The sequence below is a fragment of the Balaenoptera musculus genome, chromosome 9 (assembly GCF_009873245.2).
Source record: "Balaenoptera musculus isolate JJ_BM4_2016_0621 chromosome 9, mBalMus1.pri.v3, whole genome shotgun sequence".
NCBI lineage: Eukaryota > Metazoa > Chordata > Mammalia > Artiodactyla > Balaenopteridae > Balaenoptera > Balaenoptera musculus.
This window is the reverse complement of record NC_045793.1, coordinates 62022191-62048615: the sequence shown is the minus strand read 5'-3', so window position 1 is coordinate 62048615 and position 26425 is coordinate 62022191. Positions and strand designations below refer to the sequence as shown.

General features: G+C 40.1%; 1 protein-coding gene and 1 long non-coding RNA gene across 3 annotated transcripts in view; both read left to right on the top strand.

Moving 5' to 3' along the window:
* Window positions 1–4827, top strand: part of LOC118900985 — a 114600-nt gene extending 109773 nt beyond the window's left edge. The window contains exon 4 of the long non-coding RNA XR_005021263.1: window positions 4525–4827. This is a non-coding gene — a long non-coding RNA (uncharacterized LOC118900985). The remainder of the gene's footprint in view (window positions 1–4524) is intronic.
* Window positions 4828–6581: 1754 nt separating this feature from the next.
* Window positions 6582–25200, top strand: ASNS (asparagine synthetase (glutamine-hydrolyzing)). Of its 2 annotated transcripts, none has more exons than XM_036863905.1 (13): window positions 6582–6700; window positions 9831–9866; window positions 10466–10737; window positions 14297–14534; window positions 17837–18022; window positions 18276–18377; window positions 18865–18992; window positions 20048–20174; window positions 21882–21988; window positions 22457–22557; window positions 23673–23754; window positions 23845–24000; window positions 24863–25200. In XM_036863905.1, exons 3-13 carry the CDS (start codon window positions 10489–10491, stop codon window positions 25070–25072), a joined length of 1686 nt encoding a protein of 561 aa, XP_036719800.1. In that variant the 5' UTR covers window positions 6582–6700; window positions 9831–9866; window positions 10466–10488; the 3' UTR covers window positions 25073–25200. The 2 variants fall into 2 exon arrangements, with proteins under 2 accessions (XP_036719800.1, XP_036719801.1); XM_036863906.1 differs by lacking the exon at window positions 6582–6700 and adding an exon at window positions 6805–6937.
* Window positions 25201–26425: the final 1225 nt, after the last annotated feature.

The following is a 26425-nucleotide window of genomic DNA, read 5'->3' as shown; positions in this document are numbered from 1 at the left end:
GTTGCAACTCTTCCATCGGCTTCCAGGCCACCGCTCGCTCTCTCCTGATCCTCCTTTCTCCTTCCTCTACACCTTCTCAGTCTGTTTTGCCTGCTCCTGCTCTGCCTTCCCATCCAGAGTTGGCATCTTCAAGACCTTGCCTTTGATTATTCTCTCTCGTGTATTCCCACAGTTATCACTTCCAATCCTTTGGTTTCAATTTTTACCTCTATTCATTGTTCAGTAACCTATATAATAATAATGGCATCTAACATTTACTGAGAATTTACTATTATGTGCCAGGCAGTTTGCTAACCTCCTTATCTGCCTTGTGTCATTCCATCCACACCAAAAACTCCTCTGAGTATTACCAGCCTCATTTTCAAATGGGGAAGCTTATGCTCAGTAAGGCTCTGAATCTTGCCCAGTCCCATGAAGTTAGCAAATGGCAGAGCCTTGATTGAACTCATTGTCTATCTGATTCTAAAGCTGTTGTAACTACTATGTTTTATTTTCGTCTAAAACTCTAACTTAGATCTCCCTAGTTTTAAACTGGTACATCCATCCAACTGCCTAATGAGTGTAGCTCAGGCATTTCTATCTTAATAGATACTAAAGTAAACACAATGTTGCCCCTCATTCCAACCCCTTCCCTACCCTACAGATGTCCCTATTCTAATATCTCCTCCTCTGATATTTCCTGTTATTTCCTATCATGGTTTCTCCTTCAGTCTATTCCCCAAGTTTAGACTGTTATGGATTTTCCCTCTCCCTCACCCTCATACCCACTGTCTCCACATCTATCTGTCTCTGCATCCCAGCGCTGCTGACATCCTCCTCTGCTTTCTAATTGACCTCCTGCTGCCAGGCATCCCATTGCAGTTGGCTCTCCCCAGGGCTGTCAAGGTTAGCTATTGAAAAAGTTGATCTGATTTCACTTCACTTAGAAACCTCTCGTGGCCCTTGTTACCTCCATTGTCCTTTCCATTCTATTTACAATATCACTCTATAATTGTCCTTGCCCATCTTGCGTATCAGAGGCATCATGAACGCACGTGAAGAATTATATTTCAGGATATATGTGGATGCTCTTATGCTGAAGAAAACTAAATGAATTCCAAAGTCTTTACTGAGTTTTAAGTGGCTTCTCACTTATTCTTCTCGATCAATGGGAGACTGATGTACAACTATTGTCATGTGAGACTGCTCAATTATTTATTTATTTATTTATTTATTTATTTATTTATTTATTTATTTATTTATGGCTGTGTTGGGTCTTCGTTTCTGTGCGAGTGCTTTCTCTGGTTGCGGCAAGTGGGGGCCACTCTTCATCGCCGTGCGCGGGCCTCTCACTATCGTGGCCTCTCTTGTCGCGGAGCACAGGCTCCAGACGCGCAGGCTCAGCAATTGTGGCTCACGGGCCTAGTCGCTCCACGGCATGCGGGATCTTCCCAGACCAGGGCTCAAACCTGTGTCCCCTGCATTGGCAGGCAGATTCTCAACCACTGTGCCACCAGGGAAGCCCAAGACTGCTCAATTTTTTGACATTAAAAAAGACATTCTTATTTATAACTATTACAAACCAAGTAATAGTTTTCACGTGAAACTCTTGTTTTAACTAGTATTCTCAGATAGAGCTGTTCTCTGGTTGTGGACCCTGCAGACAGGGCATATTAATTTTACATAATAAACTTTGGTAAAGTATCAGTGACAGAGTGGGGATGGGTAAGTGGGAATGGGGGAAGATGAGGATACTAACACCAGGGTCTTTTCAAAACAGGAACAGGATGAACTCTACATTCTTAATAGCTCAGTTAAAATAATTTTAAAAGTGCCTCTGGTCCTTTGTTAACTTCCAATAAAAAATGCAAGTGAAGACTAGAAACAAGATTATACTTAGAAATATGCTATATTTTAATATAGCACAATCTGGATCTCAGTTGTGCCCTGGAATAAAAAGGACAATCCTCTTAGATAGATCAGTCTCCCAGATAAGAGGCCATGTGGGTGGTGGAGATGGGACTCTGGATTCAGATCCATCTGGGCTCAGATCCTGGATATACTCCTGGATGACTGTGGGATCCTAAGTCCTGTCCTGTCTCTGATTCTCAATTACCTTTAAATGAGGGGAAATCTTATTTGCAATGTAAATATAAGGGTTTCTTAGATGAGAAATTAACACATTGATCTGTATTCCTACATTGGAATGCTGTAAATAGCTCACATCTATTTAGTTTCAACGGTTAGAATTGTAAGTCTAGAAGAAACACCAAAGTTTGTTTATTTCAGCCCCATTATTTTACAGATGTGGAAACCCAAGAAGATCAAGAGACATATCATAAACTATTTGTGTATCTGGGACTAGACTTCAGTATTCTAGTTTCCTAACCTAGCATCGTTAACATGCTTTGATGGGACGATTACGAGTTCACAGCTGGGTAGGAGACTCATACCTCAACTCAGTTACCAATATTAAAAGGCTGGAACATCAGCTATAAGTGAAGTGGGAGCCACAGGAAGGAAAGATTCATTTTCCTGAGGACCACAAAGAAAGCTTCATCAAATCTGTTATAGCGACTGGAGAACATTCTACTCTTCTCACTTATTCCACTCCAACTCACCATTTAGTAATTCAACAAGTATTTATTTTAAGGTGTTATTAACATCAATGAAGCTTTTTATTATAATGTACTTTTTCTTAGTTGATGAATACCCAAGAATAGCTACCATCATGTGATTGTCTAACAACTATATATTTTTTAAATTCTAGAAAATGGATCCACCTACAAAAAAAAGAATTGAGAAAAACCAGCTTAGTTGATATTTAAAAGAAATTTAAAGACTTGATTTTAATTAATGCTCTCAGGGCTTAACAAATATAATCTTGTGTTGCCAATTACATTTTTTGGATGGGGAACTAGCCTACAGGTTTTACTTGACAGAGGAGGATTTTATTCTGATTGTTCAGGGACTAAGGTCAAAGAGTTTTAAATGCTCCCAGGTGGCTTTTAGAGTGAGGTTGCAGGACGGGTGAGGTAAGATGTGGGAAAATAAGCCAACATAATTTAGTTTTCATTTGTGTTGGATAATTAGGAGAGGATAGGAATTGTTTTCCACTCTAGTTTAATCCACCACGAACTCAGTTATATCTTAGACCAATGTGTTGGGTCAGGTTCAGATAAGCAGATGGCACACTCCAATTAGGGCTAATGAGAGAAGCGTGGGCAGGGTTTAGGAAAGCCTCAGCACCTTAGGGCTAGGCCTGAAGGGGGTGAGGAGGAAGCAGTTCCTGGAATCTGCAGAGAAGGAAGAACAAAGAGGGTCAGCTGACAGGAGAGGAGCTTTGTAGTAGGTGAGCCAGGAAAGGAAATGCCCTGAGACTTCTCCCTCCCACCCTCTGCGGCTCCTTGAAGTGTCTCCCTTTGACCACTCCCAGCGAAAGAGGAGGGCTGGGAAGCCAGGGCGCAAACCTGAAAGTGGCTCTGAAGGGACAAGGGAAGGATACCCAGTACCACCAACCACACCAGATAGGGTATCAAGTATCTATCTCCCACTACCTAGACAGGGTGGGAAGGGAAATGGGATTTATACTATTATGATTCAATTCTTTATGATTTCATTCAAACAGTGTGTATTTGGCTAAATCCCTCAATTTCTGAGTCTTAGTTTTACATTTGTAAAATGTGGGTAGAAAACCTACTTTCCCAGCTTGTCCTCAGGTTTGAGAGAGTATATAGAATAGGACATAGCAAAGTCTATTTGATGCTGAAAACTTTAGGGCAATAAAGAACCTTAGAACTTAGTCCTCTATCATCTTTGCTCTCGTCTGGCAACTACTCAAGTGTCCACTGCATGCTCTGTGCTTAGGGAATTTGTATTCTTGGCAATTACTGAACTGGTTGTGAATATATTACATGGGGATATGAAACCTGTATCTTCTACAAGCATTAACTGTAGTCTGATCTCAGTATGTCTTGCACATGTAATTTTACTATTTCTCAATTTATTTTGGTGCTGATGTGACTAATAAAATACAAATTTATTTTAGAGTGTTATGAAGTCATGGGGCCTTGTTTATTTTTATCTTGGTATATTTTCTCTATCAAAGGGACACTAAAAGCACACTGTCTTCTTGTGGGGGCAGGTCAAGAAAACCTTTTTTAAAAAAATTCTAAAAGGAATCTTCGTAAAAATGTTTAGGGGTCACTGATATATTTTGGTTTTAGGTATCAACGTGACTTAGATTTTATAAAGAAACATTAGGCCTTAAACATCTTTTAATTGAGGACATGGCTTACCCAGTTCTGCATAATAAATTTGAGGGCAGTACTGGTACCAGTTCATCAGTGCCTTTAAAATGGAGAGTCTCCTCTTTTCAAGCTCTCAGTGCAGACAATAAGTAGGAAAAAAGTCTAATTTCAGGGTAATTCGCCAATATATGAATGGGGATGAAATCTGGAAAAGAAAATATATTTTTTCCTGAATGGAGATCATTCATGTTTTGTAAAAATAAGAGGCTATATCAACCCTTTTCTCTTCTGTCAGTGTCTCCAGTACAACACGGATCTTCTTGTCATTCTATTCCACAGGCAGAATGTGATGAAAAGAAAATGGCCTGTGGATCTAGACAAACCTGGTTTCACATCTGGATCCACACGTATTAGGTGTGTAAATATGGATAATATATTTCTAACTGGGTCTCATGTAAAAATATCCAGATTGCAATGCTATTTTGAGTTTTGATGAGATAGTTGATATTGTGGGGATGAAAAAAAAATAATTTCCCTCCTTGGGTGCTATGGCTCTACAGAACTCTCATCACTTTAGTACTTAAAATTTCAGGACTCGGGGGGGCGGGGGGGCTTCCCTGGTGGCGCAGTGGTTGAGAATCCGCCTGCCAATGCAGGGGACGCGGGTTTGAGCCCTGGTCCGGGAAGATCCCACATGCCGTGGAGCAACTAAGCCCGTGCGCCACAGCTACTGAGCCTGTGCCCTAGAGCCCGCGAGCCACAACTATTGAGCCCATGTGCTGCAACTACTGAAGCCCGCACGCCTAGAGCCCGTGCTCTGCAACAAGAGAAGCCACTGCAATGAGAAGCCCGCGCACCACAACGAAGAGTAGCCCCCCGATCGCCACAACTAGAGAAAGCCCACGTGCAGCAACGAAGACCCAACGCAGCCAAAAATAAATAAATAAAATAATAAATAAATTAAAAAAGTTTTTTCAGGACTGGAAGGACCCCCAGTAGTCTCTAACGTGCTTATTTTATTTATTTATTTATTTTAAATTTATTTATTTATTTATTTTTGGCTGTGTTGGGTCTTCGCTGCTGCGTGCGGGCTTTCTCTAATTGCGGCGAGCAGGGGCTACTCTTTTGTTGCACTGAGTGGGCTTCTCATTGTGGTGGCTTCTCGTTGCAGAACACGGGCTCTAGGCGCGCAGGCTTCAGTAGTTGTGGCCCACGGGCTTAGTTGCTCCGCAGCATGTGGGGGTCTTCCCGGACCAGGGCTCGAACCCGCGTCCCCTGCATTGGCAGGCGGATTCTTAACCACTGCGCCACCAGGGAAGTCCCTAACTTGCTTATTTTAAAGATGTAAATGTAAAGAGGTTATAGGACATATCTCATGGTCATATGAGTAGTCATAAAATTCAGACTGGAATGGAACTCAGTCCTTTCCTGAAAGTGAAATTTGTCAACGACCAAATGTAATGAGTAATCGAATTGAACTGAATACATGAATCCACTGAGCCGATCCTGAGACCCAAAAGGTGAAGAGGTCGACACAACCAACAAGGTGACTGTCTGGTTGAGCGCCAATACAACCACATCAGAAGTCTGATGATGATCCATCACAAAGTACAATCACACTGTGCTGTAAGTCCAGAGGAAGGAGACATTTAACTCCGTCTGAGGTAGAAGAACATAGTGAAATCTAATCTGCATTTAATAAAAAGTGGACTAGAGGGGTGGGATAGGGAGGGTGGGAGGGAGGCGCAAGAGGGAGGAGAAATGGGGATATATGTATATGTATAGCTGATTCACTTTGTTATACAGCAGAAACTAACACACCATTGTAAAGCAATTATACTCCAATAAAGATGTTAAAAAAATAAAGATGTAGGAGTTTCATGCCCAAAAAAATAAATAAAAAATAAAATAAAAGGTGGAGACCCATCCAGCTATTCCCATCTGCCTCACTATTTATTAATTTAGCAAATATATGCGTATCCACAGCTAAGATGCTCTCTTAGTAGTAAGGAGGATAAAGCACTTCTAGAGACTTAACAATTAAAGACATGAGGGAGATCTGCAGGGGGGATATGGCAATCAGTTGCTGATGGTTTCCCTAAGAACAAAACAAGTGCGGAAGATTAATGAATTGTCAGAACAGCAGGTAAGGTAATCCTAGGTGTCAATGGGGCACCTGGCCAGACCTCTGAGGCTCTCCCTCAGCAGGTGCACTAACACTTTAAGAAGCAAGAAACAGAGCAGTTCCTCCGCCTCCCTCGCTCCGCATCCAGTCCTGGCCGGGTTAGCGCCTTCACGCCCTGCGGGCCACGCCTCTGCGCGCTGGTTGGTCCTCCCAGACGTGATGAAACTTCCCGCACGCATTACAGGAGCCAGACGGTTATAAAGTGAGGTGAGGGGCGGTCCTCAGCCCGCAAGTCACAGCCTGCTCACCTGACGCTCGCCCGGCCTCTCACCCCGCTGGATCCCAGGTAGGCCGGGCAGCCGGGGGTCGCGGCGCCCTCCCAGCGTGCCGCGGGGCTGCCCCGGGAGAGGGAGGAGGATGCGCGGCAGCCTGGCCCGCCCGACGGGAGGGCAGACGCGGATCCCGGCGTCTGCTGCAGCTGCGGCTGCTGCCGAGCAAAGACCGCTGTGGCCCCGGAGGGGGGACCGCGTGACCCGCAGAACCAAGGCCCTGCCGCTCTGGAGAGAAGGCGGCGGCGGTTTAAGTTGGCCATTTTAAATTTCATTATTTTGTATTATATTGTGTCGAAGGCTGCGGAATTTTTCGCATTTCAGGGGACCCGCTCGGATGGGCTGGAGGGTGCATGTGGCCCGAGTGCAGTCGCGAGTCATGGGGCGACGCGGTCGCTAGGTCCTGGTCCGGGAGGGAGGGTCTGCAGGGCTGTCTGTTAAGGGCTCGGAGGATACCCCCTCACCTCCGGCAACCTCCACCCCTTCACCTAGTTACCCCTCCCCCCACCTGTGTAGACTGCAAGACTCAACAACTGACTTGCTGAGCAAATCCTGCCCAGAAAAGATCTGGGCACGACAGGCGGCGTGGTATGGGAAAAGGCAAAAGAAACGGGCATGCCTTTTCTCAATGGATATCTGTTTTATAGGACCAGTTTCAGATTAATGTTATTATTTTGAATGAAGGGACAGTGTTTTTCCTCAGCCTGTGGCCTACATTATCTCTTTACCATCTATTGCCCGGGGTGCTTGATAAATAATTTAAAAGCACTAGTAACTCAACTTTTTCATTGATTGATCTCATTATTATAAGATTAATTAAAAGTAATTTATGGCTTAGTAATATTCCACTGTATCTATGTGCCACATCTTTATCCATTCATCTGTCGATGGACATTTAGGTTGGTTCCACGTCCTGGCTATGGTAAATAGTAGAGGTAGACATAAAAAATGGACTTGAGGACATGGAGGGTTGGGCAAAGATGGGGCGAAGTGAGAGTAGCATCGACATATACACTACGGAATGTAAAATAGTTGGCTGGTGGGAAGCAGCAGCATAGCATAGGGAAATCAGCCCGGTGCTTTGCGATGGCCTAGAGGGGTGGGATTGGGAGGATGGGAGGGAGACTCAAGAGGGAGGGGATATGGGGACGGGTGTGTGCACATGGCTGATTCGCTTTGTTGTGCAACAGAAACTAACACAGTATTGTGAAGCAATTATACTCCAGTAAAGATCTATTAAAAACAAAAAAAGTAATTTAGGTCTTGAACCTGTGCAGGAGTTAGTTGCTGAAATCTTAAACTTCACCATATCACTTTGCTTTTAAGCATTGGTTTAAGAAAGTAAGTGTTCTGAAACAACACTGTCCAATTCAGTAACCACTAGCCACATGTGACTATTGAGAACGTGACGTGCTGGCTAATCCGAATTGAAATGTGCTTAAAGTGTTGATGATTTAATAGAGGAAAGCAATGTAAAATATCTTGTTAATATTTTTGTACTGATTACGTGTTGACATAATACTATTTTCAGGACATTGTGTTAAAATCTATTTGAAATTTCACTTTTTTCTCTTTACTTTTAAAAAAAATTTTTTATTATGCTTTTGTCTTTTTACTTTTTTAATGGTGCTACTAGTATATTTAACATTACACATGTGGCTCACATTTCAATTGGACAGCACTTGCTCTAGACGTTTATGAGGAAATATGGAAGATTACTGGGAACAGGTAACAGCAGTAGGAAAAAGCGTTGCCAAGTAGGATGTTTGCAAGTAAGACTGTTTCCAATAAAAATAATAGGTGATAGTTTTAATTTGCTTTTCCTGCTGGAGAAATAAGTGTGCTTTGCAATCGTTTGTCGCCCCTGTTTCCCCTCCAATTTAGTGCTTACTGTGTTTCTGTAGCATGCTTAATGGGATTCACTAAGCAGCATTAGGAAGACTTAGGTATATGACTGACTAATCACCGCACATGATTTCAGAGCACTTTCCCAGCCCATTTTTCATTGGTACAGAGTCAAAGGTAGATGGCTTATCAATAGTCATCTCACTTAAACCTCAGTGAATTTTCCCAGTAAATCTCGACGTAAATCCAAGCATACCTAGCTTTGCAGGTACTGCTTTTTTTTTTTTTTTTTTTTTAAACAAATTGAAGGTTTGTGACAACTCTGCATAGGTGTCATTTTTCCAACAGCATTTGCTCACTTCCTGTCTGTCACATTTTTGTAACTTGAAACTTTAGCGATCTGTGATCAGTGATCTTTGATGTTTCCACTGCAAAAAGATTACTACTTGCTGAAGACTCAGATGATGGTTAGCATTTTTTAGCAATAAAGTATTTTTTAATTAAAGTATGTACATTGCTAGACATCATGCTATTGCACACCTAATAGACTACAGTATAGTGTAAGCATAACTTTTATATGCACTGGGAAACCAAAAAATTCATGTGACTTGCTTTATTGCGGTGGTCTGGAACCAAACTGACAGTATCTCAGAGATGTTCCTGTGTCTGATTATGGGCTCTTTGGCCAAATGCATGGGAGGGGCTGCATAGGACATGTGATACTTCATTTCCAAGTTGTTTTAGTTAATACCATTTTGCATTAATTTGATCTGGTCTCATAAAAGCTCCAAATAAGGCTTTGGTTCATTTAAATACAAATGAAATGTCTTCAGAGGATTGTTCCAAGTGATTGATGTAACTTGAATATTTATTTTTTTTCTTGATGCCTTTTATCTAGGCATTTGCTGCAAATTTGCATTTAAAAAAATACCAAAATAGTTTGCAAGTTATAGATATTTAGGTAAAGTAACTGTTTTGAGCTAACAGCATTCAACTAAAACTGCTCTTTATTTCACAGTTGAGAATTGAATTTGAATTGCAAAGTAATTAACATTTGTAGGAAGTACTTATTTGCTTCTTGGCCTACAGGGAAGAGCCAAATTGTTTTTCTGAGATGCTGCTGTGTATGTCCCACCTACTTTGCTTTCTTACTCACCAAGGTAGCTTTGAGACAAAAATGTTTAACATTTTTGTCTTTCAGGATATTTTGATGGTGAACGTTTTGTATCCCTGTCAACTTAAATTTTTTTGTTGTTATTAAACTAGGATATCAGATAATATTGTTTTCTCTTTTCTTTTTAGAATTTCTTTGATCGTGTTTGAGTAAGTCACTTGGAGGTAAGCTAGAAGTAGTGAAATGTTTATAATAGCTGTGTATCTTAATGTTACGCTTAGGCAGTATGTATGATCATCTTTTCTACCCACTATACATCTATTAGTACAGGCAAAAAGAGGCATTTAATTGTCAAGGAGACACAAGAGGCGACTGTAGTAATCTGGAGCATCTCTTGGATTTTTCAGGGCTTTTGGGATTCTGGGATGGAGAGAGTGGGGATGGGATCTCTGGCAAGGATGGAGTCAGCCTGCATGTGTATCTGTATCTTGGGTGTAAGCCTAGGATACAAAACAGAGTGTGGCCTGAACACTGCTAGCTCTAGCTGACCAAATCCTAATGTGAGAGGGATGCAGGCTTTGACTGGAGGCTAAGCTGCTATAGCTGGCTGGATGTAAAGGTCATCCATCTTTCCTGAATACTTGTAAGTAAATTAAATCATTCTCTGTCCCTGTGTGCCTGCCAACCTACTGGAAAATTGCTGTAGATAAGATAATTTATATTTCAGTCTTTGAAGTGGCTTATGCAAGTTTTGGGAATCAAGATTGAATACAGACTTGGATTAGATATTGAATATTTAATTTGTCTGTTTTTCTCTCCATAGAGAGCCCGTAGCTCCATTGCACCATGTGTGGCATTTGGGCCCTCTTTGGCAGTGACGACTGCCTTTCTGTTCAGTGTCTGAGTGCTATGAAGATTGCACACAGAGGTCCAGATGCATTTCGTTTTGAGAATGTCAATGGATATACCAACTGCTGCTTTGGATTTCACCGGTTGGCAGTGGTTGACCAGCTGTTTGGAATGCAGCCAATTCGAGTGAAGAAATATCCTTACTTGTGGCTGTGTTACAACGGTGAAATCTACAACCACAAGAAGGTAAACAGAATAAAACCAGAAGCTATCTGGATGTGATTAAGCCTCAGAGCTAGTTGGTTATAATAATTTTATTTTGTATAATGCTTTTTTGCTTTTTGCTTTCAAACACTTTCCATGTTCATTCTCATTTGCTCCAATTATATATAGAGAGACAGGGCACCGATGCACAAAGAGGTGAAATGACTTGGTCACCAAAAAAAAAAAAAAAAAAAGATAAAAAGAGGATTACATTTCAGGTTTTTAACTCTTAGAATCTTTTTTTTTCCTATTATGAATTTGAATGTTAATTAGAGGCTGTGTTAGGCACTGGGGATACAGTAGTAAATATGAGAGGTAGGTCTGCATGCTAGAGGAGTTTATTCCATTAGGGAGCAGACAAAAAAAAATCATTGTACATATACTAGACATTCTGAAAAAATGAATATGGAGCTCATGGATATGGGAGATCCAGTTTCAGTATAGGTGGTCAGAGAAAGCCTCTTGAGGAATTGACACTTGAACTCAGACTTGAATGGACAAGGATTAGCTTGCAGGGCTGGGAAGAGCATTTTCGTGCAGAGGGAATAGAACCCTGGGATTGTCATAAGTGAACAAGGGCCAGGAGGGATTGGGGAGGACCAGAGCAAGGGGGACTTGGTAAGGAGTTAGAATATAATTCTAAGAGCAATGAGATTTGAAGATTTTAAGGCAGGGATAGAATTTAATAGTTTGTGGGTGATCACATTTGTAGCTTATATTTAATGCTGCCCTTAAGATGTTGTTGTTGCATAATTAGTCAGGCAAAGGATAGACAGGGAGCCAGATGCAGTGGAGTGCAAGACGTAAGACTTCCGGCAGCACTAAAATTGGAACAGCTTTTTAATCTGGTGAAAGCATACTCTTAGGATGAGAGTAGTGAAGGTTTGGAAATTCTAACCCGAGGAAGCCACATTTACTAAGAGCCTTGCAATCTGGAACTGTTTGGCTAGTGTTTCATAAGAAATTTTTTTAATCTAAAATTTGCAAGTTATTTTTCTGTCACTCTCCTCCCCAACTTTTAATTTTGAAAATTTCAAATTTACAAAAAAGCACAGAACATTGAGCATCTGGATGGAATAACTGTTAATGTTTTCCCTTTTTTGCTTTCTCTCTCTCTCTGTATACACACACATTCAATTTTGGGCTTAATCATTTTAGAGTATACTGCAGATATTATAACACTTTACTCCTAAATATGTAAGCATTTGTCTGCTAAGAATAAGGGCATTCTTCTACCTAACACCAATACTATTATTATACCTAAGAATCCATAATACCCTCTAATATCCAGTTCATGTTAAAATTTCCCAAGTGTTCCAAGAATATATTTATAGCTGTTTTTTGGTTTTGAGCCAGATTTCATTCAAGGGTCATACATTTGGTTGTGATTTTTCTCGGTACTTTTTGAGACTTCTTGATATATGCCTATCATTCATGAGTAGGGATTTATATTCTAGTCACCCTCTGGCCATTTTTATCTCTGAATAATAGCTTTAGTCTTTGTTGTCCGCTTATAGGAACACTCAAGAATAGGCTTTTCATTTGAAGAGTCGTTATAGTTATTCAGCATATTCCTTTCATATATTTAATAAGGGCCTACTGTACATCAGACATCATTTTTATAGGTGCTTGGAGGTGAAGTGGAACAGGAAAGGTAAGGGAGTTTCAAGCTAGTGGGAACAGAGGAGGGGGCAGTTAAAACTTCCTTATTAAGCCAAGTTGGTACCATATATGTGAGAATGCTAAGTTTGTATTATGGCAGTAGTAGCCTGACTTTCACCTTAAATTAGGTAGGAAATGCCATGTTTTACTTGAACAACATAGCTGCTTTTGTGTATTTTGTTAAATAGTTAAATAATTTGAAAATATTTCTTTTCTAAATTAGCCAAATATGTTGTATTTTCAGAAGCAGAGAAGTTCCATTGCTTCTACCAATCATTCAGGTTATCTAGTGTGAGCAGCTAAAATCTGTCTGAAGAGTAGAATTGACATTTCAGGCTTATGTGAAGAATTCTGCAACATAAGCTTCAAAGGTCCCCCTTTTTTGGTGAAAATAGAATTTACTACTAAAATCCAGCCAGCAGGTGGGAGTGGAGGGAGACTGGTCAAGGAGAGGAGGAATACGAGTGAAGGTTGGGCAAAGAGGAGGCCCCCTCCCTGCAGTCAAATGGCAGTGTGATTTCTGCGTGATGGCAGAATATGGGGGCTTTAAGCTAAGTGTGGCTTCAGGCGGGTGGGAAGTATACACGTGAATCATTAACTAGTAAGTTACCTGTAAGCTTTAGGCCAAAGAGCCATGATGGTGATATGGTGGTGGAGTATAGATTTGGAAGCTGTTGCTTGCTGAAATCATCGAATGCTTTAGGCTCATTTATCCTGCAGGTACTTAAGCCAGAAGGGTCAGCAGAAGACCCCTTCCAAACCCTACCTCCTAGTGACAGAGATCATCACTGACAGTCTCTCAGAGCAAGGAGAGGTGACCAGGAGGTGGCTTTGTAGTTATTGGAAGTGGCCAAAGCCCATTTTTGGACAGTTCCGTGCTTATAGACAAAAGGTTCACAAATTTATAGAGTGAGCATGGTTGTGAAGCATGCTTTACGGGTCATACACATATAAACATAGAGACTTACTATTTGAAATTTAAAAACATGTTTTAAATGTTCAAATGTACCCAGCATTTCAACTTGATTTTGTTTATGTGAACCTGCTCTCTATTATCAGCCAAAAATAGGAGCAAGTACAAAGAAAGAGGAACATACCAAGAAGTTTTCACCCTCACAGTTTGCCAGTGGTGAGGGAGAGCCATGGAGTTTGGGCCTAACTAATTGAACCCTCTCTACATAGAGTGGGAATGATGGTCTCTTTGCTGTTCCACGGGGGGATGTGGATGAATTAAGCTCCAGCGTCATTTTGTCCATCACTGAGAAGTAGCTTTAATGCCTCTGCAGTGGTGGAAGGACGGGATGCTATAGTCCTCCCCAGGACCAGCAGCCCTGTGTTGGACCATTTGTCTCCACCATTGTGATGGAATCATTTATTTGTCAGGGAATAGTGCCAAATGTGTTTGTCCTTTCGCTTTCTATTTTCATAGGAAGTCTGTGAGGCTGAACTGGAAGAAGCTCAGCTGATACTATATTCCCAAACCAAAATCTCACAGTTGAAGAAGACACATTTTTAGTGTCCATGACACCTGGCAATCTATTTGCTTAACTTACATATTTATGTAAATACACGTGTATTACATACACAGTATGTACATAATATACATTTCCATCCCTCCACGCAATACAGAGGTACATTGCATCTGTATTCTGGTTATCAGAGTGCAACTAAAATTTTCACGGGCTTAGCTTTATGTTATAAAGAATTTGTATGATTCTGAGTTCAAACAGGCTATATTTTTATAATGCCATAATTCTTTTAAATCACTAACATGCATGAAATTATAAAGCACAAAAATACTGAAGCAACTTTGCAATAAAAAAAAATTAGTGAATGCACAAGGATTCTAACATTTTTGTTTTGCTATTGTTTCCTTAAGCTGCAACACCATTTTGAATTTGAATACCAGACCAAAGTGGATGGTGAGATAATCCTTCATCTTTATGACAAAGGAGGAATTGAGCAAACAGTTTGTATGTTGGATGGGGTATTTGCATTTATTTTACTGGATACTGCCAATAAGAAAGTATTCTTGGGCAGAGATACCTATGGAGTCAGACCTTTGTTTAAAGCCGTGACAGAAGATGGATTTTTGGCCGTGTGTTCAGAAGCTAAAGGTAATGATGGAATTTTACTGTAGATTTTCATTATTGTCCTGATTCTGTGTTTTCTTTTAAATAATATTTATAAATCTAATCCAATGCATATTTACAAATGGGGCAACCCAGATTTTTTACAAGTGACTATGTGAGTCATGGACTTTCTGAGCTTTTCTTTATAAAGCCAAGGAGTTGGACTCTCCTTTTAGCACTTAAATTCTTTAAACCTTAGAAGATAAATCTGTAGTAAAGTCATTCAATTTTTGTTGTGCTGATAGGCTCTGCGTCTGGTTTGATCCCATATGTATTTTCAAGTTTTCCTATGTCACATTGTAATGGTAGGGTTGGCCGGCCCTGCAGTTATTGCACTGTGGTACTGTGCCATGGCTATCACACAGACTCATTTTAATTTAGCATTTTTTAAACAGCTTTATTGGTGTATAATTTACATGCCATACAATTCTTCCATTTAAAGTGTACAATTCGGTGGTTTTTAGTATGTTCATAGACATCTGCAACCAATGCTTCGGTCCATTTTAGAAATTTTTTATCACCTCAACAATAAATCTTGTAGGGAAATCCCTGGCGGTCCAGTGGTTAGGACTCTGCGCTTTCACTGCTGAGGGCCCCGGTTCAATTCCTGGTCAGGGGAACTGAGATCCCACAAGTCTCGCAATGCAGCCAAAAAAATAAAAATAAACCTTGTACTCTTGAGCTGTCACTCCCCATCACTCCATATCCATCAGCCATTAAACTTCCTGTCCCCAACTACCTCCTCTACCCCCTCTCCCCCCAGTCCCAGCCAACCGCCAATCTGCTTTCAGTCTATGTGGATTTCCCTATTCTGGGCATTCCATATGAACGGAGTCATATCATATGTGGTCTTTTGTTACTGGCTTCTATCACTTGGCATAATGTTTCCAAGGTCTGCCTATGTTGTAACATGTATCAGTATTTACTTTTTATGGCCCAAAGATACTCCATTACATGGATATACCACATTCTGTTTATCCACTGTTAATCCCTTTGTCAGTTGATGGACAATTGGCTCTTATGAATAATGCTTCTCTACATATTTGTGTACAAGTTTTTGTGTTTTCATTTCTCTTCGGTGTATACCTAGGAGTGGACTTGCTGGGTCACATGGTTTACTCTGTGTTTACAAATAGCATCAAAAAGAATAAAATACTTGAGAATAAATCTAACACAAGCAGTGCAAAACTGTATGCTGAAAACTATAAAACATTGTTGAAAGAAATGAAAGAAGATCTAAATAAATTGGAAAGCATACAATGATCATGGATCGAAGACTTAACATTGTTAAGTTGGCACAGACTCCCCCAGTGGATCTACAGATTCAGCATGACCTCTGTCAGAATCCCAGATGACTTCTTCTTAAAAATTGACAAGCTGACTCTGAAATTCATAGGGAATGGCAAAGGACTCACAATAGCCAAAACAATCTTGAGAAAGAATAAAGTAGGAGGATTCTCACTTCCTGACTTCAAAACGTACTACAAAATAAGGGTAATCAGGACAGTATGGAACTGGCAGGACAGACATATAGACCAGTGGAATAGAACTAAGAGTCCAGAAGTGAATCCATACATCTGCAGTCAACAGATTTTCATCAAGGGTTCCAAGACCATTCAATGGGCAAAGAATAGTCTTTTCAACAAATGGTGCTGGGACAACTGGACATACACATGCAAAAAAATGAAGTTAAACCTTTACCTCACACCATACATAAAAATTAAAGTGGGTCAAACTCCTAAATGTAAACACTAAAACTATAAATCTCTTAGAAGAAAACATATGGCTAAATCTTCATGACCTTGGATTTTGCAAAGATTTCTTAGATATGACCCCGAAAGCACAAGCAACAAAAAAAAAATTGGATTTCATCAGAATTAAACATTCTTGTACTTCAAATGACACCATGAAGAAAGTGAAAAGACAACCCACAGAATGGAATAAAATACTTGTAAATCATATTTAGCATTTTTTGACAATAAAGTTGAGGAAGGCATTCATCTTTTATCTCCTAACTAGATAGAATGACATCCTAAAATCTGGTCTACCTGCCTGTCTGCCTTTTTGCCTCATTCCTTAAATCCTTTCTCACTTACTGTGATCGTATGGCAAAGAAGTATATACGTTATTTACCTAAAGTGCTGTTAGGGAAGCCCAGCAAAGAGAACACAAGGGAAAAGCAGACTCCATACTTCCACTGTGTCTCCGAAACCTTGATATGGAATTACGGTCTCACGTCCAATTTACCCTCTGAAATTTCTTGACTTGTGATTTTTTTTACATCCTTAACACTGCCCTTTTCTAAACAACATGATCTCATCTAGAATACTGTACTGCAACAGTTTTCCTTTCTCAGTGCTTTTAGAATAGCCTATCAAAAACTCATTTGGTCATGGTGCTCCCTGCTTAAAATCTTGTAACTGCTCCTCATCCCCTACAGGGGCTGTGTGGCTAGCTTGAGGTCTGCTAGCTGGTGATAGATCTGGGGCTTGTCTGCTGTTTGAATTCCACACTACACAGTAGGTTCCTGGGTCAACAAACTCAAATTATAAATCATAATAAGTATTCTGTGTAGATAGGCTGTTACTGTTTATAATAAACCACTGATTTTTCTTTTTTAATCACAGATCATGGTGATGTCAAGTTGGTTACTTCCTGTGAGAACTTATTGAGGAAATTTAAATTATAATGTTTAACTCACACAGTATATAATAGCTACGTAAGGGATAGCTGTCTGACTTCTTAATATCTGAGTTTAAAGTACGTGGATCATTTTGCTTGTTCAAGGACTGGGAACCATAGCTATTTTCTTAGGATACCTCAGTGATTACAAGTGACTACTTGTCATATCATAAAATTATGATAAAATTAAGGATATCATAAAATTATGATATAAAATTAAGTTTCATAAAATTAAGTTTCAAGTCCTCTTTGCTTAATAAATGTATCTTTTCTTATATTTGTTTGCTTTAGTGAAGAAAATAGATTTTTTAAAATCAGAAATTCCAGCTAGGGAGAAGAAATTGAACACTGAAGATTTTCCTATTGCCTTGAATTACTAGAAATCAGCGTAATTTTTCTGTGCATCTCTGTACCACTATTACCTTTCTAGTAAGCAGATGGTAGGGTCTTGAGTGATTATATTTTTCCAGTTTTGCTTATGTAATGGACACATATTTGTATTAAAGAGGGAAAATAAATAGGAATTTAGAGGATATTAACTAATCATGAAAGTTACTGTGAAGTATTATCCTCATTTGAATAAATTTATCTTTTTGAATACGTAGGTCTCATTAACTTGAAGCACTCCATGACTCCTTTTTTAAAAGTGGAGCCTTTTCTCCCAGGACACTATGAAGTTTTGGATTTAAAGCCAAATGGCAAAGTAGCATCGGTGGAAATGGTTAAATATCATCACTGTAGAGATGAGCCTCTGCATGCCCTGTATGACAGCGTGGAGAAACTCTTCCCGGGTAAGAAAGCAGAAGCCCACCCACCTGTTCCCCGCCTCTCCCCAAAAGGAAAACTGTACTCTCACATCACTGGAATGATGTAAGTTCGAAAATCTGTTTCCTTTTTAATTTGGAGGTGACACATTGCAATTTGGCCAACTTCACTTTTGAGCAAATGCCATCGTGATAGAGGTAGATGATTGTGTACCCATTTCAGTAAATAATTCAGCCCGGGCTTTTCTGCAGCTATTTAATTTCCTTTATGTGTTAATAGGTTTTGAGATAGAAACTGTGAAGAACAACCTCCGAATCCTTTTTGACAATGCCATTAAGAAACGTTTGATGACGGACAGAAGGATTGGCTGCCTTTTATCAGGTGAAGTCAGTTTAAAAACCTAATTGTATTTGGTGCATATTTAAGTTAAATGATTTATAGCTATCCTGGAGGTTTTGACTATAAAATACTTACTAGATGATTTAATCTTTCCTCCATTATAGGATGAAAAAGTTTTCTGTAAGTTGCTTTCAATATTCATAATAATGTAGCAACTTAAAGTGATACTATAATTATATTGGCACGAGTGACCTAGTAAACATTCTTTAGAATATTCCATGTCCTCCTACTCTACCATCTTGATTCGAGTCCTAGAATGTGTGTAGTGGTTTTTAACCAATTCAAATACTGTTACCATTATCACAGGTTAAATGTTAGATTTTTCTTATTCAAGTTGATTTTCAATTTATAAAACTTAGGGATTTTAAATGGTAAAACTCTAATCTTAGTGCTTAATAGGAATGTAAATCATATCTGTCCCTCTCTTATGTAAGGCCCATAACCAGTACACTTCCTGTCTTGCTCATAGGTGGCTTGGATTCCAGTTTGGTTGCTGCCATCCTGTTGAAGCAGCTAAAAGAGGCCCAGGTACAGTATCCTCTCCAGACATTTGCGATTGGCATGGAAGACAGTCCCGATTTACTAGCTGCTAGAAAGGTAAGACACTGTCTTTGCCTGTTACGTAGTTAAGACAGACTTGTTAGTAACTGATGGTTCTATACTTTGCTGCTGCATTGACTTAGGTAATTGTTTTGAATTAAATATATTAAAATGGAATGAAATGCCTGTTGAATATCAACTATGTTGTACACTGTATTCTGGGTACTTTTATCTATCACGGCCCATGCAGTCCTCACAAAGACCCTATGATAATTCCGCCCTTTTGAGAGTTAGAGCATGGTATAGTGGTTCAGGCTGCAGGCTTTAGAGCCTGACTGCTGGTTTCAAATCCTAGTTCTACCACACAATTCCTCACTTACGCAATGGAAGTAATAGTATCTACTATGGGATAGTTTTGAGGTGAAAATTACATAATACTTAATATAAGTGTGTAGGATAGAACCTAGCGTGTAGTGAGTACTTAAGAGAATGTTAGCTATTCTTTTTACTTTTCATTTTTTTTATTTTATAAAGTACTGTGTTTAGGGCTGTGGGCAGAGGGGACCTTGTACACATTCAGTGTGCGGGAGACCTCGTTCCCGCTTTGGAAAAACTTGCATAGAATGGATGAGAAGGAGCAAGCAAGTGGTCCCAAAGCAAGTTGACCAATGCTAAATGAATCCACAATAGCCAAAGAAAACAGAATGAGGGGAGGGGCCATTTAATTCAGGAATAACATCCTGGATGTAAAATTAGGCATAGCAGGGGGGCCAAAAGGAGGTAAAGTCAGTGTGAGGGGGAGTGGGGGGCATGCTTGTTAGGGTGAAGTCTTGGAGTGGGAAGAGTGGATGGGAGCTCTACCTCTCGGTGGTCAGTGGAGGGCAGACACGGAGAGGCAAGGGAGCCTGACTAGGTGGGGCTCGTAGGCAGTGGCCTAGAGAATCATTTCCCCTTATTGTGGTGGCCTACGGAATCATTTCCGCTTAGTTTGTCTTGTTTGTTTAATGCCCTTGTTAATTCATAATGTGTTGTGAACTACAGTCCTGCTTCATTTTCAAGAGTAGTCCTTTTCTTTAAAACACAAGCCTATGGGTATTTCTTTGTATAATCAGGTGGCAAATCATATTGGGAGCGAACACCATGAAGTCCTCTTTAACTCTGAGGAAGGCATTCAGGTCCTGGATGAAGTCATATTTTCCTTGGAAACTTACGATATTACAACAGTCCGTGCTTCAGTAGGTAAGGTATTTTATGATCCCAAAAAGATTTTTAATACTGAAAAGGTGTAAGGATTAAACAATCCTGTTTCAAGCAGTTGTTTAAAAAACAGTACTCAAGAATGAACACAGGTAAAATTCCTGTGTCAGCAATTGTTGAAGACAAGGCCATTTAAGAATTCCTGAGGGCTTCCCTGGTGGCGCAGTGGTTGAGAGTCTGCCTGCCAGTGCAGGGGACATGGGTTCGAGCCCTGGTCTGGGAGGATCCCACATGCTGTGGAGCAGCTGGGCCTGTGAACCACAATTGCTGAGCCTGCGCGTCTGGAGTCTGTGCTCCGCAGCAGGAGAGGCCGTGATGATGAGAGGCCCGTGCACCGCGATGAAGAGTGGCCCCCGCTTGCCGCAACTAGAGAAAGCCCTCGCACAGAAACGAAGACCCAACGCAGCCATAAATAAATAAATAAATAAATAAAAATTTAAAAAAAAAAACAAAGAATTCCTGAAATCTCTTTTGGAGAGGAACAATAAGTACATAGTTAGACTTCCACATTTATGGTATCACCATTTATATTTCTCCAAAAAGTAGATACATATTTTTTGTACCACCTTTCCCCCAGTTTCTCTGTATAAAATTTTCTTGGGCTGTATAGGGAAATAGGTCTACATTGTAACTAATTTCTGTAAGGAATGCTCATTTTAGATATATTTTGGTAAATATTCCATCATACGACTTATCAATCAATAACTTATTGTGCAGCAAGAAATAACTAGTTTTACCCTGTGGATACACACTGAGATTAGAAGTATACTCCAAATCAGACTGATCTAATTTTGCTGAGCCTCTAATATGCTACTGGCTTAGATATGCCTCTCTTAAGGGATGCAGAATATGACAGGACTCCATTGCACAGTTTAGGGTCTGCATCCTCATGCTCTAAACTTTGCAGTAATAGTACAGAGGTGCTGTCTCTCCCAAGGAAGCAAAAATTAGTTCTTGAAGGGCAAAAAAATCTTAGGCATTACAGTGGTTTCTGGCCTTCTAAAGGGCCACGGTACATCAACAGAAATACGGTATTTCTGGTACTGATATTTCATTGGTGAAGGAGATTAGGGAAAAAGATCTAAAAAGTATCCCTAGGGAGGTGATAATGAAAAAAACAGTTAAGAATAGATACTGGTTTACAGGGATGTGGAGCAAGAACCAACCAGCATCTTTTAACGATGCAATATTCTTAACTGTATTTGAAATATGCTGAATGGAGAGTAAGTATCAGAAAAAAAGCCCCGAAGCTTAAAAAAGCTTAAAAATTAAGCTACCAAGGCCCTAACTTAATTTTTTTATAGTGATACTGGTGTGAAAGTTATCACATTTAAGATATTTGAGTCACCGTTCAGCAAAAATTTTTAGCATTTTTAACATTGTTTAGCAAAATTTTCAGATAGACATTCTTGGTCTGAAAGCAGTAACATTTTAAAACCTATATATAAAATTGTGGAAGGGTTTTGGGGTATTTCATCACAACAATACAACTTTTGGATTAAGTACATAAAAAGATAGGTACATTTAAAGATATTGTAGATATAAGGTCATTCTTTTGCAAACTACTTTATATTAACAGAGAGTCTAGTCTAATAGCAAAGCTTGCAGTCATTTCCAGAAATCAAATAAAAGGCATTTTTGGTAGAGGGTTATGTGGACATTAACAATAATTCCTGTCTCTTTTTTAAGGTATGTACTTAATTTCAAAGTACATTCGGAAGAACACGGATAGCGTAGTGATCTTCTCTGGAGAGGGTTCAGATGAACTTACACAGGGTTACATATATTTTCACAAGGTAAGCATTCTCAAATGGAGGGATATTGATCCTAGGGGAAGAAAAGTATGAATTATTATTTACCTATTTTCTATCTTCTTTTTTGGTATAACAGTAACACGTTGAATATCTTGTGAGGCATATCAGGACATCTGATAGTGTCTGTATTTTTGGGGGGAGAAAGAAGTCTTAATAGTGTCCGATAATATCTTTTTTTAAACTAGTTAAGTCTAAGAATCATGTTTCTGCTCTTGGTCGCCTATGGTCTTATGTCTGTTGTACAGCATGTCATTTTATTTGTTCTAGCACTAGCAGTCTTGGTGTGAGGGAAGGTACGTTTTACTCCCTTCCCTAAGCTCTGTTTGGCTTTTTGTCTTACCCACCTTTAGAATTGGAGTTACGTGTACGAGTAAGATATAAAAACTGTTTCATGTGCCAGAAGCAAAGCTTGTGGGTGTATTTGTAACTTCAGCTCTGTTTGCAAAATAGGCTCCTTCCCCTGAGAAGGCCGAGGAGGAGAGTGAGCGGCTTCTGAAGGAACTGTATTTGTTTGATGTTCTCCGAGCAGATCGAACTACTGCTGCCCACGGGTAAACGTGGTATTTTAGGAAGCGATTGTAAAGATAACCTCAAAAAACAAAAGGCTCAATGGTCGATTTCTTTCTTTCCAGTTAGTATATGTTGCAAAGTATGCCTTCTATAGAGAAAATGAAGCTTGTCTGTTAGTGCAAAGGGATTAGGCTGAATCAGAGTGCTGTTGTCATGGTAAGAGGACATGGATAGGCGGTTTTGAGATGGAGTTCCCATCTTGAAAGCACAACATCTTGCCCACTTCTGGGCACCTGAGATGGAAAGCACTTGCAACTTTTTTTTTAAGAGAAATAAAGATTATACACCTTCATGTTGCGAGTGTTGAGCGCCTGCCATGCCAGTTTGATGCTGTGGGGACCACGTCTGGGGAGAGGGAAGTGAGGATGCAAGAGATTTGATTAGCTTATAAAACAGGTTTCTTTGGTATCATTTCTGGTTGGCTAAAGTTTTCACTTTTTAAAGCTGGTCATGTTGGAGAATTGAAGACTCTTACCGTATGTGATAAACAACCAACATCAACTCTTTTAGTTGCTTCTACCAAATCACACTTAGATTAGAAAAGGTTGGGGAATGAACTGAATTCAAACATTTTTACTACTAACTGATGAATAACTTACATTCAGTATAAACCGGTGTTCCACAGTGTTTCATCAAAGTCCACATCATCTGTTTCTTGAATCCTGGGGACTCTGGTGAGGACAAGCAGATAGGGTAATAACCGCAGATTAGCATTACAGTTTTTAATAGGACGAGAGATGGTCTCACCTAGAAAAAACTGTGAGTCAGAAAAGTCCAGGCAAAGTACGTTCTTAATGATCAGGTCACTCATTCCTTTTCTGATTTTTGAGATATTTAATAGTTTACAGAAGGGAAAGTAAAAGTAATTATTCTCCAGTAGTTTGTTTCACTCCCTAGATGATGTAATATATACTCTGAATGAAGGTTTTTGTATTCATGCATTAGCGTAGGACAGTTACTTAGGATTATAAAAATGACTTTATAATCTTAACATTATTTAGAGGCTAAGTGAATTCCTAGGAAACTAAGTCTGAATCTAAACAGACAGGCACTAAATATCCATTTTGATTTAGATTTTCTTCTTTTCCTTTTTAAGCCTTGAACTGAGAGTCCCCTTCCTGGATCATCGATTTTCTTCCTATTACTTGTCTCTGCCACCAGATATGAGAATCCCCAAGGTGGGTGAATCAAGATAAAAACTGTCAAAAAACCATTGATACCAGTTATATTTAGAACTTTCACTGACACTCCTTTTGTTTTCATGTCAGAATGGGATAGAAAAACATCTTCTGAGAGAGACATTTGAGGACTCCAATCTGATACCTAAAGAGATTCTCTGGCGACCAAAAGAAGCCTTCAGTGATGGAATAACCTCAGTTAAGAATTCCTGGTTTAGGATTTTACAGGAATACATTGACCATCAGGTATCATGTCTTTAAAAGTATTTTCTGGAATAGGATAATTTGGATGCAGAGTAGTAATCACTATTCATTTTGTATTTAATTTAAATGTTTGTGTCTGCAGGAGAGATGCCCTATAAACAATACTTCTTTTAAAGAATTCTGTAAGAATAAAGTGGCATCTAGAATAGAGAGAGGAGACTTACCAGTCATCACTGACTTTTTTTTTTTTAGAATTTATCTATTTTATTTATTTTTGGCTGCATTGGGTCTTCGTGGCTGCACGTGGGCTTTCTCTAGTTGCGGCGAGCAGGGGCTATTCTTCGTTGCGGTGCGCGGGCTTCTCATTGCAGTGGCTTCTCTTCTTGCAGAGCACGGGCTCTAGGCATGCGGGCTTCAGTTGTTGTAGCACGTGGGCTCAGTAGTTGTGGCTCATGGGCTCTAGAGTGTGGGCTCAGTAGTAGTGGCGCACGGGCTTAGTTGCTCCGTGGCATGTGAGATCTTCCCGGACCAGGGCTTGAACCCATGTCCCCTGCATTGGCAGGCGGATTCTTAACCACTGCACCACCAGGGAAGCCCCCTGACTTTCATCTTACACATTTTTGGGCACCTGTTGGGTGCCAGACATTATTAGGCACAAGTGAATCAAACACTTAGAGCCACCACTTAGAAGAAATATGCATGTGAATGTTCCTTAAAGGTCACTGCAGCTATGTATATTAGGGTATTTTAGCATTTTCTAAGTGAGCCAAAGAGCCTCTCACACAATATACAGTCATGCCTTTTCTTTTTTTGTTTGTTTTTTGTTTTTGTGAAGCCAGATTAAATACAAGTATTTCCATGCTGGTTAAAAAACCATTTCGCTGCTATCTTGTTATTCTTGCAGGTTGATGATGCGGTGATGGCAAGCGCAGCCCAAAAATTTGCCGTCAATACTCCCAAAACGAAAGAAGCCTATTACTACCGTCAGATCTTTGAACGCCACTACCCGGGCCGCGCCGACTGGCTGCCTCATTACTGGATGCCCAGGTGGACTAGTGCCACTGACCCTTCCGCCCGCACTCTGAGCCACTACAAGGCCGCTGCCAAAGCTTAGGTACTCCCCGAGCCGTGGAGTGAAAGTAAACACTTCTCATTGTGAAGGGTAGGGGGCTTGGGGGCAGGGAGGGTCAACTGCCCAGGCTTGCTTGGGTGTGAAAAAATAAAAGTCTTAAATCTAAAACATTGCTATAGTCATTTATATTTATACAGCCCCCTCATCAGAGGTAGCTAGAAACTGAACAGCTTTCACTGTATCACAATAAGAGAGTGAGCTAGGAAAGGGGAAACAGTCTGATGTTTGGGAAGCCTCACACGCCCTCTCCTGGCAAAGCTACTGTAGAGGACTTTCGCGTCTCCTTCCAGGCCTTGCCTCGTCTGCGTGTGGTCCTCCTCTGACTTCCTCCCTTAGTTCTTTCTGCATTCCTAACAGCTGTCTAGTTACACTCGGGAGAGGTAAGTCCTTTGTAAGACTTTGACAGCTCTATTTTGTAAGATATGTTGACTGAAAACTGCACAGCCTAAAAGTTGAGAATTAAGTCATCAGAAAATCTGCCAGATAAAAACTTAAGCCCAGAAGACAGCCTCTCATTGTTCTGAGGGACTGGTCCGCAGAGGTAAGGGAGGAGCCAGGATATATAGGAGTTTTTGCAACAAAGACCAGGTAGTCCGGAACATCAAAAGATTACTGTTAAAACCAAACATCTCAAGTTAATGAATTTAGTGCATTTCTCTGTCTAGGAAGATGCAACAGTTTGGGCTAATTGAAATCATACCTTTGATATGCATCTTAACTGTCTAGGGCCAGTATCCTACTTTCTCCATCCTGAATCCCCTCAGGGTACACAGTGGCAGGTGGCTCATGGCTTGATGGCTGCAATAGCCTTTGCTTATTGATATGGCAGGCAACATTTTTCATCCACGGATAGTAATTTATATTTTTTTCTGTTGAGCCAGTGTCTCTTCTGGAACTATCGTTGTAAATCACGAGTCAGCAAACTTTTTCAGAGCTAGACAGTAAATATTTTCGGCTTTGCAGACCTCTCTTGGAACTGTTTAGCTCTGCCATTATGGTGCAAAAGCAGCCACAGACAGTATGGAAACTAATGGGCAAGGCCATATGTAAACATATGGGCATGGCTGTGTTGTATTAAAACTTTATAAAAACAGGCAGTGGGCTGGATTTGGCCCATTGGCCATACTTTGCCAAGCCCTGTTCTAGAGCCAGGCATTTCTGATAAAAGGAAAAAGCATTCCAAAACTAGTTGGAAGAAGAGAATATATAACAAGGAAACATTCAATGAACAGGTAGATTTTCATTTGACTGCTCATTGGTTATTTAGGGACAGGATTTTGAAATATATTTTAAAGATGAATTTAGTTATTACAAATTTTTGAAGAGGAAACTGCT

Coding starts and splice junctions, on each gene's coding strand:
- ASNS (XM_036863905.1), top strand. CDS start 10,489: ATGTGTGGCATTTGGGCCCTCTTTGGCAGTGACGACTGCCTTTCTGTT. Junction 22,558..23,672: donor CGAACTACTGCTGCCCACGG/GTAAACGTGGTA, acceptor TTCCTTTTTAAG/CCTTGAACTGAGAGTCCCCT. Junction 24,001..24,862: donor AGGAATACATTGACCATCAG/GTATCATGTCTT, acceptor TTATTCTTGCAG/GTTGATGATGCGGTGATGGC.